The sequence below is a fragment of the Girardinichthys multiradiatus genome, chromosome 8, assembly GCF_021462225.1.
Source record: "Girardinichthys multiradiatus isolate DD_20200921_A chromosome 8, DD_fGirMul_XY1, whole genome shotgun sequence".
Lineage (NCBI taxonomy): Eukaryota > Metazoa > Chordata > Actinopteri > Cyprinodontiformes > Goodeidae > Girardinichthys > Girardinichthys multiradiatus.
In genome coordinates this window covers 9326935-9346659 of record NC_061801.1, presented here as the reverse complement: position 1 = coordinate 9346659, position 19725 = coordinate 9326935, and the positions used below count along the sequence as shown (strand labels likewise).

Genomic DNA, 19725 nt, shown 5'->3' with positions numbered 1-19725 from the left:
GCACAACACAACTGATGGTCCCAACCCCATTTATAAGGCTTGAAATCCCACTTATTAAACCTGACAGAGCACACCTGTGAAGTGAAAACCATTTCAGGTGACTACCTCTTGAAGCTCAACAGAATGCCAAGAGTGTGCGGAGCAGTAATCAAAGCAAAAGGTGGCTACTTTGAAGAACCTAGAATATAAGACATATTTTCAGTTGTTTCACACTTTTTTGTTCAGTATATAATTCCACGTGTTAATTCATAGTTTTGATGCCTTCAGTGTGAAGTTACAATATTCATAGTCATGAAAATAAAGAAATCTCTTTGAATGAGAAGGTGTGTCCAAACCTTTGGTCTGTACTGTATGTATTTCTTTCAGACCCGGACCTAAGAACACCAAGCCGGATGCCGTAGTTCAAAGATCTTGAACTATCCGTCTAAAACAAACACTTACGGATGCCATCTCCAGTTTGCCACTGATGATTCCGTGAAGGAACCAGCTGACATTCTGCCACCCAGTTGGACGGTTGGAGCACTCAGGTGGGAGATAGAGGACACTGTTTTTAGGGCTCAACAACAGGAACCTGACCCTGGCAATGGACCGCCAAACCGCATCTATGTTCGGTCTAAAGTACGTTCCCGACTAATCGATTGGCTACACACAGCTACATTTTCTGCCCATGCTGGTGTTAGCAGAACTATTGCACTAGTTCAAAGAATGTTTTGGTGGCTCTCTCTGCATAAAGATGTGAAGGAGTTTGTTCAGGCTTGTGCAACCTGTGCCAGGAATAAGTCCAGTAACCAGCCACCCGCGGGTCTTCTCCAACCTCTCAGCATCCCGAATCAACCTTGGTCTCATATAGCATTGGATTTCGTTACTGGACTTCCCCTTTCCTCAGGTATGACAACAGTTCTCACTATTGTCGATCGTTTCTCTAAGGCATGTCATCTCATTCCCCTCAAGAAGCTTCCATCATCCCTACAGACAGCCAAACTTCTTACATAACTTGTTTTTCGTCTTCATGGAATCCCACATGACATTCTCTCTGACTGAGGCCCACAGTTCATCTCTCAGGTTTGGAAACAGTTTTGTTTAGCCCTAGGAGCTAAAGTTTCATTGACCTTAGGTTATCACCCTCAGTCCATTGGCCAAACTGAAAGAATGAATCAGCAACTGGAATCCACTTTACGTTGTCTCACATCCACAAACTCCTCAGATTGGTGCTCATACCTACCTTGGGTTGAGTATGCCCTAAATTCACACGTTTCATCAGCTACTGGACGTTCCCCATTTGAAGCCTCTCTTGGTTATCAGCCGCCCCTGTTTTCTGCCGACGAGAAAGATATCACGGTTTCTTCTGTCCACCAGCATGTCCACCGCTGCAAATCCATCTGGAATTCCTCTATTCAAACCCTACACCACACTGCTGACCGAAACAAGCGTGTGCTGACCGAAAACGCCGACCTGCACCTGAATACCAGCCTGGACAAAAGGTATGGTTGTCAGCACGGGATATACCCCTCAAATCCATGTCTCGGAAGCTTTCGCCTCGTTTCATCGGTCCCTATGAAATAGAGACTGTGATTAGTCCTTCTGCAGTTCGCCTTCATTGGCCTGCAAGTCTTCGCATTCATCCTACATTCCATGTGTCTCAGATTAAGCTGGTGGTCTCCAGTGACCTGTGCCCTCCGTCCGAACCTCCACCACCCAACCTGGGCCGTCAGGGGCACCCAGTCTATGCGGTCCGACGGATCGTGGACTCCTGTCGACGGGGCCGTGGGTGGCAGTTCCTCGTCGATTGGGAGGGTTACGGTCCTGAGGTCCGCTCTTGGGTGCCCCAGTCATTCATTTGTGACTCTTCCCTTATTGATGACTACCGCGCCTCCCTGCCTTCCACTTCTTCTGGGCTGCCAGAAGGTGGCCGTTGAGGGGGGGGATGATATCGGGATCTGGGTTGTGTTTTGTGTTATTGTGCTTGCAACATAGTTTCAGTGTTTCAGATGGTGCTGGAGTTCTCAGGTGTGCTGGGTGACAGGTGCGACTTATTCTGCTAATTACATGGAGGAGTACTTAAGCAGGAGGCTGCCAGCACTTCGACACAATGTTTTATTGAAGTGCTTATGCTAAACTGTGTTGATTGCTGTTTTAATATTGCTGAACTGTGAAGCAAGCCTGCACAAAGTTATCAGAATGCCAGTGTGTTTTTGACCTGCTGACTCTGAATCAGCAGGAGTTTAAAGTTGGACTACTGAAGTTTTCAGACGAAGTGGGCCGCGCCTCGTCCTGATTCTGACCATTCCATTGTCTCATCGGTCTTTGCCCTGTGTTTTACCACTGGTTTCCCACATGGAGGTTTATGACCTTTTGTCTCAGACCAGTTCGCTATCAGCTGTTAGTGGGCTAAGGAGCAAAGCTGCTCTGAGTCGAGTACAGCCAACTCGACACAGAGTACAGTGTCTGAGTTGGCCTCGTTCTGACGACTGCTTGTCTGGACGCATCTCCTGACAAGATGAAGATATATCATTAAATTGTTTAATATTTCAAGTCAATCCAAAGCCTTGAACTATTCCCACTAAGTCTATAAACTGCTGGGTTGATCTTTATCTACAATATTTTTTATCATTACTTTATTGTTTTGTAAAATTGTACATGTTTTAATTATGTGAAAGTTGGTGGACCGGAATAGTTGATTGTAATGTTCACATAAGTAAAGAGACAGCATTTGTGTTTATTTTGCCTAAGAGTGATCGTCTGTCAACTAAGGTTAGTGTTCTACCCCATTTGGTAAAATGGTTGATAACACAGTGACATTTACCGTGGTTTGGGTTAATAATTATTAATTATAAAGTGCTGTGAGCCCAATAATCACAATAAGTTAGGACTTATTACTTATGAACTATGATTTTTAATTATAATTTTGATAAATATGTATTATCAATAATCATAAATCCTTACATAGTCGAAATCAAACACTTCAGAAATACTTTTTCACACTAAGGTATGTGCTTCTGGTACGTGTGAGTACACATACCTGACCACCATTTTAACAGGATACACCCCAATCCCCAGTCTTTTGTTTGCTGGGATTACATAGGAGATGCGTCCACTGCTATTAGTGAGCTCTGTATCAAAGTAAACCCACTCTCCAGACGGAGGCTGGGTCATGATGTGGATGTCAATCTGCAGACCAAAAAGGTGAAACGTTTCAGTGTCAGTGACTCTGTGGTTAATTGATTTCACAACCATTCCTCGTTTCATTTCTTCACAGCCGAACAGTTTAATGGGCACCTTTTCTCCAGTGAGGGTGACCATGTCCAGAGGTCCATACATGAAACGTCCTGTTACTGTCTGCACTCCATCCTCCGTAAAGACGACATCGTTCACACGATGGTTTGCTGTCACGTTCTGTGAAAACAGAGAAAAACAGAAAAATCTGTTTCCACAAAGCTTTTTGAAAATGACTGCTCGATGTGAAATAAGCCCCTTTAACATGAGTGTTGATATGAAGAAAACAAATGATCACTTACAACAAATATGTACTTGAGTTAATCTATTATTAAAAAAAGATTATTTACTAATAAAGAAAGTTTTTAAGAAACTTTAATGCTGTTCATGCAGCTTTTTGTTATACATTAGGAAGAAATACTAAAGTTCAATAACAAACATTTATTGTTTCCAGGGCGTTAATTGAGAAATACATTACCTTTGTCAAAACTGTCAATAGGTTCTCATTGGTATTAAGATCTGTGGAGTTTTCTGCCCATAGAGCCAAAACCCCTGAACCAGTTAGTTATCACTTTTGCTCTGAGACAGTGCTCTGTCAGACTGGGAAAAGCATTGCTCATCACCAAATCCTGGATCATTAGACAAAGTTTCTCTAGGATGTTTTGATTCTGTTTTTAAATGCAGACTAACTATGCCGTTACACACAAACACAATATAGTTAGCTGCCTATTTATCCATCATTCATTCAGTCATCTACATCCTTAAAGTCAGTGGTTTTAAAAGATTCTGTATTTAAAACCTTAAGACTAGAAATATCTGCAGTGAATTCATAGAAAACTTGATTAATTTTAGCAGTCGTAGTGATGAGCTAATCAGATCTACAGTTAGATTGGGATAAGAAATGTGTCATACTTAGCCATTATCTTTAAAATTAGCAAGTAAATAAGATGTTGAGCCCAAATGACAAGATTGACACCAGATCTGAGTCTCTTTCCACAAACATTGCCTTGTGGAATTAAAACACACCCGTATTTTTACATGAGTCCTCTTGCGAAGCCACTTCTCCCGAGGTTTGGAGGGCGTGAATTCAGACACTTCTTCACCATCCAGCTCCAAAATACTTGAGTTCTCATGTCTCATTACCTGCAGAAACAAAGGTGAGACCAAAACAGAGAGGAAACATTTAAGAGTAATTTGAAAATATCCCTTTTTTATTTGCTCATGTAGTGCAGGGTGCTTCAATAAGATGTGCTTTTCACTTTGGCTCCTCTCTGACAAACCGTTAGCTTTCAGATCCCATGACCAAGAGATCTGGATTTTTATGTACTATTGGTATGTCATTAAAGGGTTAATTCAGATTTGATAAAGGGAGCGTTAGTGAAGTTATTGTCCTTAATAATTCCCTTACCTAGAGTATAAAGATGAAAATTAATAAATCCTAAGAGTGGTGACCTCATCATCTGATTAATGCAGTGCAGGTCTCACTAGCTTGTCAGCTTCCATCACCTTCAAGAATGTACTTAATTTTCCAACAAAGTCACAGTGTTATGACATCTATCTACTACTTTTACCAATAACTTTATACCTCAATTAAAAACAACCAAACTAACCCTTTAACTAATTAGAACCTTTTAACAGAACCTTTCATCTAAAATCCTAAACTAATTATTTCAGACAAAAGTACACAATTCAAACAGATTAAAGGCATAATCCCACAGTGTAACTGCATTCTTCATAGCAATAAATGCGGGTACAAACCTGTCTGAGTAGAAATGAGACAACGTCTGTGGACTCCCAGTAGGAGGCGTGGAAGAGATGAGGCAGAGCAACAGTCGGGAACGCTGTCAAAGCATCAGGACAGTACAGAGCGTAGTCCATTCGCTTACTGCCCCACCACCGTGACGCAACTACAACAGTCAGGAGTAAAGAAAGACAATCAACGCTTTCCATGTGTTGATGTTTTGTGGTGAAGTTCTTCCCCACAAAGAGCTGAAGAGTTCAGAAGGGTTCTATCTCTGAAGCACTGCAAATGCTATAACTAAGAGGCTCTATGAGTGAAAACAGAAAGTCTCGCTTAGAGGGTTTGACATGCAAACTTGCAGGCAGGCACCTGCTCAGTGTCTAAGGATATCTCATGTAAGTCATTTTATGATTTTCTGGTTAGTCAGATTTTCTGAATGTGTACAAGGGTCAAGATTGTTTTGTAATTATTATTTCTAGAAACAGGACACCAAGGAAGATTATCTGAGATCGGAAGAGGCCAGAAGATGGGCACAGCACAGGGAATGAGGATAGGTCCTACAGTCCGATAGCACGCCTCACTCACATCCTCTAACTACAGCTCCCAGGGTACCTTGCTCTATGCTCTTCAGCAGCCCATGCGATGGGGGTACTGAGCTGATGTCTGTGATGTCAGATGTGACATCTGTGAGGTCAGAGGTCATGTCAGAGTTAAAATCTGAGCTCTGCTCAGATTCTACACCGTTAGCTCTTGGGAACACCCGACGGATTTTGTTGTGCAAGCGAAAAGTTGCACTCCGAGAGGCAAATCTATTGTAAGGTAGAGGCAGCTGTGACAGCAGGCTGGGTCTTTTTGTGGGGCTCACTTCACATTTGTTTGCTGGAGGTGGGGTGAATGAAGGGAGGAAACAAGATGATCAGCGTTTAAACTGTTTACCAAAACTGGGGTCAGTGTGAGGACTTTGGAAGTAAACCTACTCGTGGCGATGTTAGTAGCTGTGTAAGAGTCAGCTAAGCCAGACACCTGGCTGGCTATGCTGGCCTCGCTGGCCCTGCGACTGCAGCGAAGATGGGGGACACCTGGCGATGTAGATGCTGGGCACAGACCATCCGCATATAAATGGGACTGAAGAGTATCAGCTGTTGAAACAGAGAAGAGAGTGATGAATTACAAACAGTGATTATTTTAGTGATTACAAGTTTCAAACTCCATTGTTAAAAAAAAATTTTCCCAGGGGCAGGTGGCCATAAGATGTATATGCAGGGCATTACCAAATAAAGCAATCCACCGTAAGTGTTTGTTTTAGACGGATAGTTCAAGATCTTTGAACTACGGTTCTGTTAAAAGGTTGTAAACCTCACCTGCAGTGAATATTTCTCTTGGTATCTTAATTTATCACAATACCAGATTAGTTGTTCCTGGAGGCTGAAGCTAACAGCTCGTCTGAGAGTGGCCAAGACCAAAGATGGCTTCTACCATCTTAAATAACTCCAATCTCGAAAACATCATAAAGTAATTTACACAGAAGCTGATGGTTATTTACACAGGAAGTGAAGGCTGGAGGTGCTGTCCCACCAATGATCCTTCTGTGTGAAACACTGTCATGTTCTGTGTTGGTGAAGGACCCAAACACAGACAGGAAGCAGGAAGAACAAGGAGGAAAGAGATGGTTTAATCAAATAAGAAGTACAACAGTTATATAAAAAACAAATGCCAACTGCACACGTGTTGGTTTAAAGATTCATTAAATAACATTTACGTAACCTGCTAAGATGTTTTGGAGATTGGAGACGTTTTAAGACAGAAGACATTCTCTTTGTTCTCTGACTAGCTGTTAGCTTCAGTCTCTGCAACCAAATAATCAGGATTTATTCTAAAGGAAGACTCCCAGAGAGTTACACTACTGATAACCTTTTAACAAACCCTAAGTTAAAGTCTAACCAATCCCTTTAACAATCATTCTCTGTTTGCTGTAACTTGGTTTCCATCAACTCTCAAGACAACACTCCATCTTGCCATGTCTATCATAGTCTGAGCTTTTTGCAAAATTAATCTTTTCTTCAGTTTTTCTTTGAAAATCATCTTTGTGAGTGCATAGCAATGACAACCAGGATAACATGTTTTCTTTCAAACTTTCATTTGAAGAACCATAACCAATAAACTGAACTGAACAGCTAAAAGAAATAAAGCATGCAGCAGGACTGAGAACTTACCCTCAGTATGGACCAGAGAGGTCTGTGAGTTCAGGACCGGAACAAGGATGGAGGTCTCGCTGGCAGGGCTCTCATGGCAGCGATGGGAGGTTGCACCACCAGACTCCATCAGGAGCTGCGGGTTACTCTGAACGGTGTCAACTAAAAATCCAAAGACAGAAAAGGAGGGGGAAAAGGCCAACCAACATTTTCTAATATTCAAAGAGAGTTGCATTGCAGTGAATAGTCTCACAATGTCTGTGTCTGCAGTCAAACCTAAGAGAGCTGAGTGTCCATCACCCAGAGGAAAGCGCTGGTAGCGAGGGATGCTGAAAGGAGGCAACAAGTGAAATCTCTTATCAAGGAGAGGCTCGAGGCGGGAAGCTGAGGGGTCTGCTGGATGAAACAGGTTGTAAACTTGCTGACAGGCTGGACGTAGAGCAGCCACTGGAGCAGGGACAGAGATAAAAGGCAAAAAAAGAGGCTCAGAATGAGAGAGTTGAGCATTAAATAATATTTGCAACCACCAAATTAGGGCCAGCTAGCTCTATTATTGGATATATTATCATTGCCTGCGTTTGTATAGCGCTTTATCAAGTCCAAAGACTCCAAAGCGCTATACACTACAATCAGTCATCCATTCATTCATACATTCATTCATACACTGACAGAGGTAGGCTACATTGTAGCCGCAGCTGACCTGGGGCAGACTGACCAAAGTGAGGCTGCCATACAATCGGCGCCACCGGGCCCTCTGACCACCATCAGCAGGCCAGGCGGGTGAAGTGTCTTGCCCAAGGACACAACAACGGAAACGGACAGAGCGGGGGTTCAAACCAGCTACCCATCGGTTACTGTATGAACCCCTACCAACAGCGCCATCATCGCCAATCAGTTAGATATTAAACGTATTACACTTTTCCTCTTTTGTCTTGTCATTGGCAGAAATTTCTATTTATTTTATTAGGCTTATATGACAGAACAACAGAGCGTTTCTTACATATAAAAATCTATTAAGTCTAGAATGCAATTGTAGACAAGACTTTGTAGAGCCACCTTTCACTGCAGTGAGTCCTGGTATATCTATACCAGTTTTGCACATCTAGAGACACATCTAGTTTTTGTCCATTCTGCTTTCCAAAACAGCTCAAGATCAGTCAGATTGGATGAGTGACTATAAACGCTGGTTTATGAGGCTTGCCACAGATTCTCAATTGGACTTTGACTGGGCCATACTAATTAATGAATATGCTTTGAACCATCCTATTGTAGCTCTGGTTGTGTTTTTATTGTTTTTGTCTTGCTGGATGTCTCAATACGTTTGCGCCCACAAACACGTTTCCTTCCAGGATTTTCTTGTATTTAGCTCCATCCATACATTTAAGCTTGTGGGTGTAACACAAAAATACATCAAAAGTAAAGGGGTATTAATACATTTGCAAGAGATTTACTGTATGTATATGCCTCAGACCTATCTAGACTAAACCAATGTTTTCCTCCATCTCATCCTTGAAATTTCTCAGTAAAATGGAAAAAAATGTTTAAATTGTCAGGATCTGGGTTTGTGTGTGTTTGTGCTTGCTACATGTGCTCATTCTCAGGTGGTGCTGGAGCTCTCAGGTGTGCTGGGTGACAGGTGCGACTTGTTCCACTGATTACCATGAGGAGTACTTAAGCAGGAGGCTGCCAGCACTTCAATGTGAGAGTGTTTTGCCACCAGTGATTTTGAAAGCCTATGCTTTGGATCTATGTCACTGAGTTTCTGACTTCGTTTTTTGGAAGCTATTCTGGATGATCAAGCCTGTCTACGCTTTGAGGATTGCATATCCTATCTTCTGTCTTCGCTTGGATTCGCATCAAGCTGGCAGCTTTCCTGCTCTCTACGTCTCCTGAGCCAAGCCACAAGCGTACCCTGTCCACCCTCCAACGTAAGCCACCGCACCTCAAACTAATACCTTTGCTCCAAGCTCACTCTGAACAGCACCAAGTGAACTCTCTACGGATATTCCTGCCTAAGACCTGGATCCTGAATCTCATTCCCCCTGGCGACCTGACCACCATTACCCAGTAAGCCGATCTCTGCATCTTGTTAATCATTTATTCTTAGTTTCGTTATCCCTTTCGTTAACCGTACTCATCCATTCTCTTCACTTCTCTCCCTACAGTGAGATTCCTGTCCGTTTCGTTCCTGTTAATTCTTTCAATAAAACAGTCTTTATTTTACTATCTTCTCCTGAGTGTTCTCTGTATGTGGGTCAGAGCTATTTCGAATACATTGACATAAATGTTCAGTCAACCGATTTCACAAATGGACGTAAATGGAAATCTGTTCAGACAGCTGCATAAGAGCAACTTTTCCCATCAAAATCCCAAAAGGACACAGCAGAGTCAGACTGATGCCTTTATGAGCTCATCTATCACGTATTCATGTCTGTCAGCCTCTGAGAAACAAGACCTGCAACCTCTGACACCTGCTTCCCAGCTGCTCCAGAGACCCTGATCTCACATAGCAAAATGACACTAAGACCTTCTTCCTGCATCAGCCTATAAGAGAGCATGAAATGTAAAATAAATGGCTTTCCTCACCATCTAAGGAGGGGACCACAGTCTTCCTTAGTGCAAGCACCAGCCCCAGAGGAGAGCCAAACAGGAAGAAGTCGGTCACCTCAAAGTCAAACTTTCCCAAGGAGCCCCCCTCCAACATGGTGCTGTTACTGGAGCGCCTTGACCCGGGTTCCCCGTGGAGTACGCTGGAGTGCAGACTGCCCAGGGAGAAACAGTGAAAGCACACATGAGCTGGAACTCTGTAGTTTGTCAGGCAGTTTGTGTTCCTGTCTAACTCACCTGGAGAGGAATGCTTGGTGGTGTTTGATGGTGTCCAGCTCATACGTGGAAGAGTCGCTCCGCTTACGTGGAAGCTGTTTCTTGGGATCATCAGGCCCCGAGCTGTGAGGGATGTCAATGTTGCTGCGGCTGAGATGGCGGCTTCCTTCCAGGGATGGCGGGGACGGGGAGATGCTGTTTATGATAATACCAGGTGAAAGAAGGTCTGTATCCTAAGAATCAAAGACAGAGAACATTTTCTATTATACTTTTTATTTTTTCATGCTCTGTCAGGTTTTTACTGCAGAATGGCTTGAAGCTAATGTCTTAAATTTAAATCTTCATAACTGGTTCCCAACTGTATTTTATCGGCCATGCAAGCAGCATGACAACATTGGGATTAATGTGTAATGACGGACCTTAGATACATTCAGTGAGAAGTTTTTTTTTGTTAGCTAAATGTCAGTCACTCATTTTCTACTGCTTCTTTCATAGTGGGTCGCAGGGGAAGCTGGTGCCTATCTCCAGCAGTCTATGGGCGGGAGGCGGGGTACACCCTGGACAGGTTGCCAGTCCATTGTAGGGCAACACAGAGACACACACAGGACAAACAACCATGCACACACTCATTCACACAATTTAGAGAAACCAACTGACCTAACAGTCATGTTTTTGGACTGTGGGAGGAAGCCAGAGTACCCGGAGAGAACTCACCTATGGGGAGAACATGCAAACTCCATGCAGAAGACCCACGGCTGGGAGTTGAACCCCAGGACCTTCTTGCTGCAAGGCAACAGTGCTAACAACTGCACCACCGTGTAGCCTTAGTTAAATGTTGAAAGACCAAATACCAAAAATGTCCAATAAACTTTTTTCCTGCAAACTTCTTAGAGAATTTTATTTCAACTGTTGAAATTATCCAACACCTCCTAAGTGATCTAAGGTTATAAAATACATCCCAAACCTGTTCCTTTGAACAGTGCTGTGAAAAAATATTTGCCCCCTAAAAGATTTTCTCAGTTTTTTGCTTTTTGCCACACTTAGAAATTCAGCTCTCTACCAGAAATCCTGAAGGACAATGTCCATCTCTCAGATTATATCCTCAAATTCAAGCACACATGGGCTATGCAGGACATTGATCCAAAGCACACCACCACGTCCACCTCTAAATGACTAAATGACTGAAATGGCCAACTCAAAGTCGATGCCGAAGTTTGATTTAGAAGCTGGGGCATGACCTTAAACAGCCTGTCCATGCTCAAAAAATCTCCAGTATTTCTGAGTTAAAGCAATTTTTCAAAGAAGAGTTTGTGGGCCACAGTTTCTCGACGATTGCTTTCCACAAACAAATTAAACCATCTTGTTAATACAACTTTTTTTATTCGCAAGTGTTATCTTTGTCTGATTTAAAGTTTGTTGGGTGATCTGAAACATTCAAGTGTGACAAAAACTGTAAGGGTTTTAATACTTTTTCATGGCACTGTATAAAGCCTTGAAAGTGTATTGCAACATAAACAGTAATTTACTGATTAGGCATCATCATCCCAATTAGTAAGGGAATGATGTCAGTAAAACGTTTTAAACTTCTTTAGACTTTTATTTTTTTCATAAAGCCAACAGCACTTAAATAGATATTTGCAATGCATCTTAAACTGTAAAAGTGCTTTGATTTAGGCTGATGCACTTAATTGATCAGGCCATGATGTTTGATATATTTCAACATAGTCTGCTCTGTTTTGTGAAGATAAACCTACAAAGCTTTTTCTTTCACAATAAAAAAATTAAATACGTGTAAGTAAAAACCTCTCTGCAAGCCATATTTAACATACTTCAAGGTCCAGTGTTCTAGAAAAGACCTTTTTTGTATTTGTAACGGAAAGACTGAACACAGTAAGAACCAAATCTTTACGCAACTCTGAAGGCAGAATTATGAATTGTGATCTGACTGACATAGACGTTAGACCTTGGTTTTAAATGGCAGCTCTGTCTGGTAGATTGATGCTATGCAGGGATCTTTAGATTTTCTTTTTTTTTTACACTTGATAACATTAGTAAATATACTGACAGAATTACTTTGAGTATTACAACACAGAGCTGCCAGGTCAGCGGAATCAGGTGAGATCAGAGGTATACCTGGACACTAATGGCGCTGCCCCGCCTGCTGCTGTTCTGGCTTTCCAACACTGTGACAGAGCTGCTGCAGAGAGCATCGAAGCCCAGGATCCCTCCCACACAGTCCCCGATAACACAAACCTGTAGTTGAGGGCAAAATCCAGAAATCACAAATTCACAGATAAATCCACATCAACCAAACATTTAAGACACATGTCTCTTCTCCGCCATAACACACTGACCTGGCCACTGAAAGATGCTCCTTCTGGAGACTTGATGAAGTCACTGTAAACCTGATTGGCTCTAAGGATGACTGTCGCCACAGCATCTTGGTACTGCGGTGCAGAGGTAGCCAGAAGAGGCAGAGCGGCCAGCGGGATGTGGTCCTGACTGCTGGACAGACAGCTCTCATCGTAGCTGTAGGGGCTTAAACTACAGATCATTAAGGTGGTGTTTAGTTTCTTCACAGTGATTCAGTTGTATTACAATGTGATGTTAGAACGCCCATCACTCACTTGGAGACAAGTGAGAAAGCATCAACACACACAGCAGGACAGGGGACCATGCGGATGGTGATGCGACCCAGAGCTGCAGGATAATGGACCCTCATCACAGTCTCAAAAGCTCCACTTAGAGTGTTCACGTCTCCCTGCTTACTGTTCTGTTCACCTGCAGTCAAACATGTCATGGTTAGATATTTAATATAGTTGAGCTGGCTTTCAAACTTTTGAAAGGTATTTTAGTATGTTTGATATCTCCATCCTTAACTGTAAGAATGTAATTGACTGAAAAATGTAGAAAGCCAGTTCCTCAAATGATGAAAAACATTTAATCAGTAAACTAATCTCATCTTTTATGAATCTTTATGTTGTTTCCCTTTGCCAGATTTATCGTATAACACCTTATTTAGGTTGAAAGCAAAGGTTCATCTATTTGATATTTTCAAGCATCTGCATTAGCTAATTTAAACTGGGTCAGGCAAATTAAATGTCAGTATTTTTTATTACAAGGACATCTTCTTTTAACTTTTCCTTGGTCTTTCTAAGTTTAAATAGCTCATAAATGTGAAAAAGGCCCAGCTGAATCATTACAAAAATAAGAGTTTTGTATGAAAAGTTTATGTTTTCAAAGATCAATACACTGCTGTACCAGAGCCTGAGTCCAATATGTTACCACCATGCAGGACCAGAATGAGGACATGGATTTTGGACGGCTGGGGACACTGCTGGGACGAACAGTCCTGCAGACAATTGGAAGGGAGGCACAGAAGGGAAAAACAAAGGGGGGTTAATAGGAATTATGGAGCAAATGTTTAAAGGAAAAGCCAAATAACACTAAAGTCCCCCTTTACACTTTTTAATAAAATATGAATAATAATATAGAGTAGAGCCTTTTATTATTCTATCAAGTTTGTCAGTCCTGAACCAATGATTCTGATTTTTCACTCGCTGTTATTAGCAATAATATCCAGTTTAATGAGGAGTTTGAGAGGTAAGGCAAGACAAGTCAGATCTCAACAGAAACACATGCATATGTGGAGAATAAGGCAAAAAAGACACAATAATAAGCAAATGGATATGATCAAAAAACATGAAGAACACCAGGAAATGAAGGTAAACATGAAGAAATAGTCGCCAAATGAGGATCAAGACAGAGGAAAAGCTTGGGAGGGGTAAAGCAATTGAATGAACAAAGTTTTAAATCATCTAATGTATGAAATCTAGTCTCATAAGAAAACAGCAGGAAATAAATTATGGTTGTGAAAAGGATAGAGGTACAATTTCATTTTATAGTTATTTTATATTTTGTAAGGCTTTTATATATATATATATATATATATATATATATATATACAGTTATATTTAATAAATTAACATCATCGTTAAAAAGTTAATTTATTTCATTAACTCGATTCACATTATATAGATTATTTACACACAGACTGATGTTTTCAAGCCTTTATTTCTGTTAATAAATCTGATGATTTTCTGCTTACAGCTAATGCTTATTTTTGAGGTCCTGGTATGATTGAGAGCTTCATGTAAAGTACAAAGACTTGCCTAAAATTATATCTGTGGACTGCCTACAGGCTTTCATGCTCTTCTGGCCAAACTTGTCTAAAATCCTAGAATCTAAAAATGCTTTGCCTTGACAGCAGTAAAGATGAAGAGCAACGATTTAATACCAATTTTTGGGGAGATATTGTAAGAATAGCTGAAGACTGCAGCAAGTGATGGATTCTCTTTTTACCTACACAGGCACAGTGGGTTAAAGTTTATTTAGCAGAAGGGTCATTGCCTAAAAGCATTTAGTGATCCATGAAATTAAAATACGATAAACTACAGTGAAATAAGAAAACACTGAAGGAACAGTACCTCCATCTGGGTGTCCTCAGTGGCATTGTAATCTGCACTCGACCCCTGATAAGTTTCTGTTTGAATAGAAATCAACAAGTCAGACACTAATATTCAAAAAGAAAGTACATTTAGGTTGACCACCATACAGAATTATGATTAATGTGAAAATTTGATAAATTTATTTACAATCATATATTTATTTAGTTTGGATGTCATGAAACACTTGTAAGAAAAAGGTTAGAACTAAAGAACATTAAAATACAGCACTATTATGTCAACTCCATTAATCTCATTTACCTTGTGCTTCATCCACTTCTATTGTTTCTATCTTGTCCATGAGATCATTAGAGCTCCACTTGGTGATCTCCTTGGAGAACATGTCCTCATTATCAGAAAGGTCCTCTGCAAAACATCCACAAGAGCTGACATTTAGCATGAAACGCTTCTCGATTCCAAAACCGTAGCAGTTGGGTTTGTTGCACTCTTCCGATTCACCGTCCAGCAGAACAACAACTCGACCCATTCAGCCAGAGGAACAATTAAATGATTTACATCAAAGCTTATTCATATGTTAGAGTGTCCCAGTCAAAGTCCAGACTGACAATCAATTTAGAATCTGAAAACATCCAGATGTCTGAAGCTGACGAAGAATTACACAATAACTGCAGGAAATGGCCGTTTCTGATTCAGGAGGCTGTATATAAATGTACAGCACAAATTTTTGTTTCCTTTTGCAAATAGTGTTCCAAAGCATCTCTCATTTTCCTTCCACTTCACAATTATGCACAATTATGTCTATCACATGAAATCCAAATGGCATACATCCATTTCTGCTAAGTTTTGCATCTCAACTGGTTTTGTTAAAGTTTATTTTACGTTCCATTTACTATCTGAGCCCTGCCTGCTTTATCTGCACAACAATCAAACTCTCTGTCCTTGGAAATGTCCACAGAAGTTGCTTTGTTTTACCATACCTTGTCTCAAATTATTAAATTGATAAAAGATAGAAAACTTATTTTATTCATATCCATGGGCAGTGAGGAAATTATTCTCCTTTTAAGTTTCTAAAGTTTTCCACAGCACTTTATCAATATTGCAGTCATGCTGTACTGTGTGCTTTGGGCAAAATGAAATTAACACATTGTTAAAAAAGTAAATAGATCCTGAGGCCTGCAGCCTGCTTCAGGTGCTGTGGACATAATTTGTGGAAACCAAGGAGTAACTTCTGTGAAGGACAAACACATAACTTTTCCTACTGTGAAACAATATCTAGCATTAAAAAGCCACTCAAATTGAGTGATGTACACCACAGGCACACCAAACCAGGGAACCTCCACTTTAATTCCAAATATAATAATTACTAATTATTAGCTAAGTGTCACACACATTTCACACAGTGTACTGGAGTCAAATTCCTTGTTTTTCTGTACAAACTTGGAAATACAGCTGATTCTAAATCTGATTATAGGGGTTTTTTTGTTCTAGCTTTCAGTTCAGGATATTTACGTTTCATTCTTAGTAAAATATCAACATTAGTATTAATTGTTCCTATACTTTGAAAAGGCTGGTGACATTTTATATTTCACTTTGAATTTATGACTGCACATCTCCTATCGATCAGGCAAAATAATAAGATTGGGAGAAACATCAAAGACTTAAAAACTGCGGAAACGGAAAGGACAGTCACTGCTGATTCCAATGGTGCATGTTTGAGAAACTGGATAAATCTTTTGGGTTCTGAGCTGCTTTTACTAATGTTCTGATTCTGATTTGAATGTGATGAGGATTGTCACCATGGGCATCGAAGAACTCATCATCGGTGCTGTCGTCAGAGTCCCGGGCAATGCTCTGCATCCTCCACTCTGAGATGCTGTGGTGAGACGGGCTCGCTGCAAAAAATATGGCGGTAAATTATCATGAAAACATAAACCTGGAAATCAGTAAAAATTGTAATAAGAAAAAGGCTAAGTTATTCAGAGTAATAAACCATTAAATGAAAACCAGGGAGATCCACTAACTTCCTCTCTTTGATGACCTGTTGGATGATCTGGAAGATGTGGACCATTGCTTGGTGAGCTCCCCTCGTGTCTCCAGAGAATCTCCAAGCTTTCCTCGTGTTCCCTCGACCTCTGCAGCTGACCCCAGGTTCTCTCCTGCTGGGTCCTGTTCCTGGCTAACAGAGGAGCCGTTGGTCTCTGCTCCCCCATCCTCACTTAGGCTATACTGTGCCATCTTCTTGGCTAAAGCTAACTGGGTTTCCAGCTCCAGCTGCCTGATGTCCTCTATGGTAAGACCATACCACTCGTCCTGCCAGCACCAAGCCTGCCGGTGGGCTCGGACCATCACTTTGCGGAGACCTGAAAGAGCAATTCACCACGTATGTTTATTTTGGTTGGTAAAAATGGTTTCTGTAACACAAACCAGGAGATGTCGCTTTTTCTGTAATGCATTTACAACCTAATTCTAATTCAAAGGAGACACAGTACTGGGTTATTTAGAAAGAAACAACATATTTGCGCGAACTTGGCAATAAAGCTGATTCTGATTTTGGCCAATGCTTCTAGTTTTGGAGGCGAGACATATTACAGCCCATACCCAAGTGGAATCCACTGAATATTATAAAGGATTTTCTCGTTTACCATTGCAGAACCAACAGAATAGGTTACCTTTCTAATAACTTACAGGTTCCTACCCAGAACTTTTAGGTTAGTCTCTTGAAAGTACAGGTTATTTTCCCAAATGTATGGGATACTTTCCAGAACTTACATGGTACTTTCCCAGAAACCAAAGGTTAGTTCCTCAAACTTAAAGGTTACTTTCCAGAACTTGGTATCTAGAGCTTAGATGTTAATTGTTTGGAACTTACAGATTCATTTCCTGATTTTACAGGGTGCTAAAAGGTTTGCTACCTTACCCACATCGTGTATGAAGCGTTCGATCTTGGACTGCATGCCCCAGTATCTGAACTCCACTTTACAGAGCTTGTAGGCACACATGACAACAGTCTGACCAGGATTCTGGCTGATCTCCTCAATCCAGTCCTCTGACAGCGGCCCCCGTCTGGTTTTGAGTGACTGGTACAGTTTCGGGTCTTCTTCCACCAGGTATTCATGGGGAGGGATGTAGTCCTTGACAATGTCTATAGGGTCTTGATTGTGAAAAACACAATGGATTGTTAGACTGAACACGCTGTAGATAAAAACAGAACCGATGAGTAGCTGCCAGAAGAAAAATTTGATTTTTTGTGTGCATGTCTCTTATGTAATCAGGCCCTGCAAGAAGGTGTCAGAAGCAGACTCAACATTTATTCTGCTCCCCAGTGAATTTTAGTATGCAGAGCATCAGCACAAGCTCTTACACCCCTCAACCTGTATGCCTCTGTATAACAGCTGCCGCAGCTTCCACTACAAATATCGCTGTGCAAATTTGATTCCTGTTTATCAGGAGATGAGAACCAAACAGAGGTTCCCAAAGGCACAATTCAAGAGTAATGACTTAGAGAAAGAGTGTTCAGATAAATAAACTTACCGACAGTCCTCTGTCTCTTTTCAGCAGAGGACATATTGAAGACATCTGCTTGATTTCCAGTGTCTGGTTTATAATATGTCTCAATGTCTATGGAGAATTTCTCGACAAACGGACAAGTATACCTGGAACACAAAAGAAATAGTCTATTAGGACCGAAAGAAATCTCAAACATAAACACGATCTGTCAAATTCACAAATACCAAAAGTTTCCAAATGCATTTGGTAAAATAATGTTAAATCAACCTTAGGGAACCTTGTCCCCTGACTTTCATATTTGCTAAATCAAAACAGGGTTTTCTTAGATAGAACACTTTTTACTAATTGGCATATAGTGAATATTATTACATTGAATTAGAATTTTGAAGCCCCAAGAAAGAGGTTTTCTAGGACAGATGGATTTCCTGTAAAAAACTGAACATGAACTGAACTGAGCAAATGAACATGTGATACTCCAATTTAAATTGTACCAAATAATGGGAAAAAGCAATTTTAAAAGCAATATTAAGTGATCTCTGGGAGCCATATAATAACAACTATTAGGACAATTTTAAGGGTAAGTTTACTTTGCTTGAGGTAAAGTTTGTGTTAAAACTGGCACAAAGTGAATTTTTCACAAGGGTCACTGTGGTGTCAGCATTCATTATGTGTGTGTGATGATGTCATGCGGCTTTTGCACAGTGTTTCCTCACCGGGTTCGTGTATAGGGATAAGCATTCCAGGACTCTTCCTCCACACGAAGGGCAGCTTGAGGAAGAATGGCACAGAACCAGGACGGGATGTGTTTGCCGATGTGATAGACTTTGTGAGTGTACTGACCCGAGCCTCCAGGGCCATCCTCATAAGGCTTATTCTCCAAGATCTCCACTCCGCTGCCCTCACCGCAGCTCTCCTCTCTGCTCTTTTTCTGCAAGGCAGCAGAAAGACGACAGGACAGGAGGACAGAGATGTTCTGATTCATCAAAGAGTATAAGAAGCTGAAATACACACAAAGTAATTCTGCATTCTTCACAGTATTATCGTAGTTCCTTGAAAGACTTCATACAGTTCCTTGCACAAGTATTCACACACCTTCAGCTTTTCTGCATTTGGTCACATCACAAACAAACTGCATAAATGCATAATTGTAAAGTTGAAGGAAAACAATACATAGTTTTTAAAGTTTCAAACAAATGAAAATCAGAAAAGTGTTTCTTACCTTTGCATTTCTCACTTTTTACTCTGAAACCCCTGAATAAAATAAAGTGCTTCTCACCGCCTTCAGAAATCACTTAATTAGTACTTTAATCTGCCTGTATGTAATCTAATCTCAGTATATGCATTCTTATGTCATAAAATACACCCCTGGTATTTTCAAACACAGTAGTTCCATATGGTCAGTGGTCCCAGCCACCCTTTTCGAACTGGTTGTGTTCATATACTTCTGATAAAACGTTGCCAGTCTGGATGGTTTGTCCTGACTTGGTTACATACAGGCATCTGCATTATGTGTCAAATGAAAGGTACTGCCCAAGCTTTGGACATCTCATGGAGCAGCTTTCAACCCATCATCTAAAGATTAAAAGGGTATGCTACAACTGCAAACCTACCAAGACATGGCTATCTACTGACACTAAGAGAAGGTGCTCAGATGAGACCAGCACAACACTGCGCCCTAAACACACCATCCTCAGAGTAAAACATGATGGCAGCATTATATTGTGGGAATGCTTTTCTTCAGGAGGAACAGGGAAGCTGCTCCGAGATAATTTGAAGATGGAGG

The 19725-nt window shown here is 41.0% G+C and overlaps 1 protein-coding gene across 2 annotated transcripts in view; it reads right to left on the bottom strand.

The window, feature by feature from the left end:
• LOC124872654 (membrane-associated phosphatidylinositol transfer protein 2-like) overlaps nt 1–19725 on the bottom strand; it is a 107549-nt gene that overhangs the window by 21112 nt on the left and 66712 nt on the right. Inside the window, exons 3-23 of one of the 2 annotated variants that reach the window (XM_047372899.1) lie at nt 18656–18870; nt 17967–18088; nt 17353–17586; nt 16457–16795; nt 16232–16327; nt 14736–14840; nt 14457–14512; nt 13231–13321; nt 12597–12750; nt 12324–12513; nt 12103–12222; nt 9991–10202; nt 9733–9908; nt 7423–7593; nt 7168–7308; nt 5932–6093; nt 5567–5833; nt 4972–5120; nt 4240–4356; nt 3277–3393; nt 3020–3168 (exon numbers count right to left, since the gene is read on the bottom strand). In XM_047372899.1, coding sequence (XP_047228855.1) covers nt 3020–3168; nt 3277–3393; nt 4240–4356; nt 4972–5120; nt 5567–5833; nt 5932–6093; nt 7168–7308; nt 7423–7593; nt 9733–9908; nt 9991–10202; nt 12103–12222; nt 12324–12513; nt 12597–12750; nt 13231–13321; nt 14457–14512; nt 14736–14840; nt 16232–16327; nt 16457–16795; nt 17353–17586; nt 17967–18088; nt 18656–18870 — 3383 coding nt within the window. The remainder of the gene's footprint in view (nt 1–3019; nt 3169–3276; nt 3394–4239; nt 4357–4971; nt 5121–5566; nt 5834–5931; nt 6094–7167; nt 7309–7422; nt 7594–9732; nt 9909–9990; nt 10203–12102; nt 12223–12323; nt 12514–12596; nt 12751–13230; nt 13322–14456; nt 14513–14735; nt 14841–16231; nt 16328–16456; nt 16796–17352; nt 17587–17966; nt 18089–18655; nt 18871–19725) is intronic. The other variant, XM_047372898.1, reaches the window with a different exon arrangement.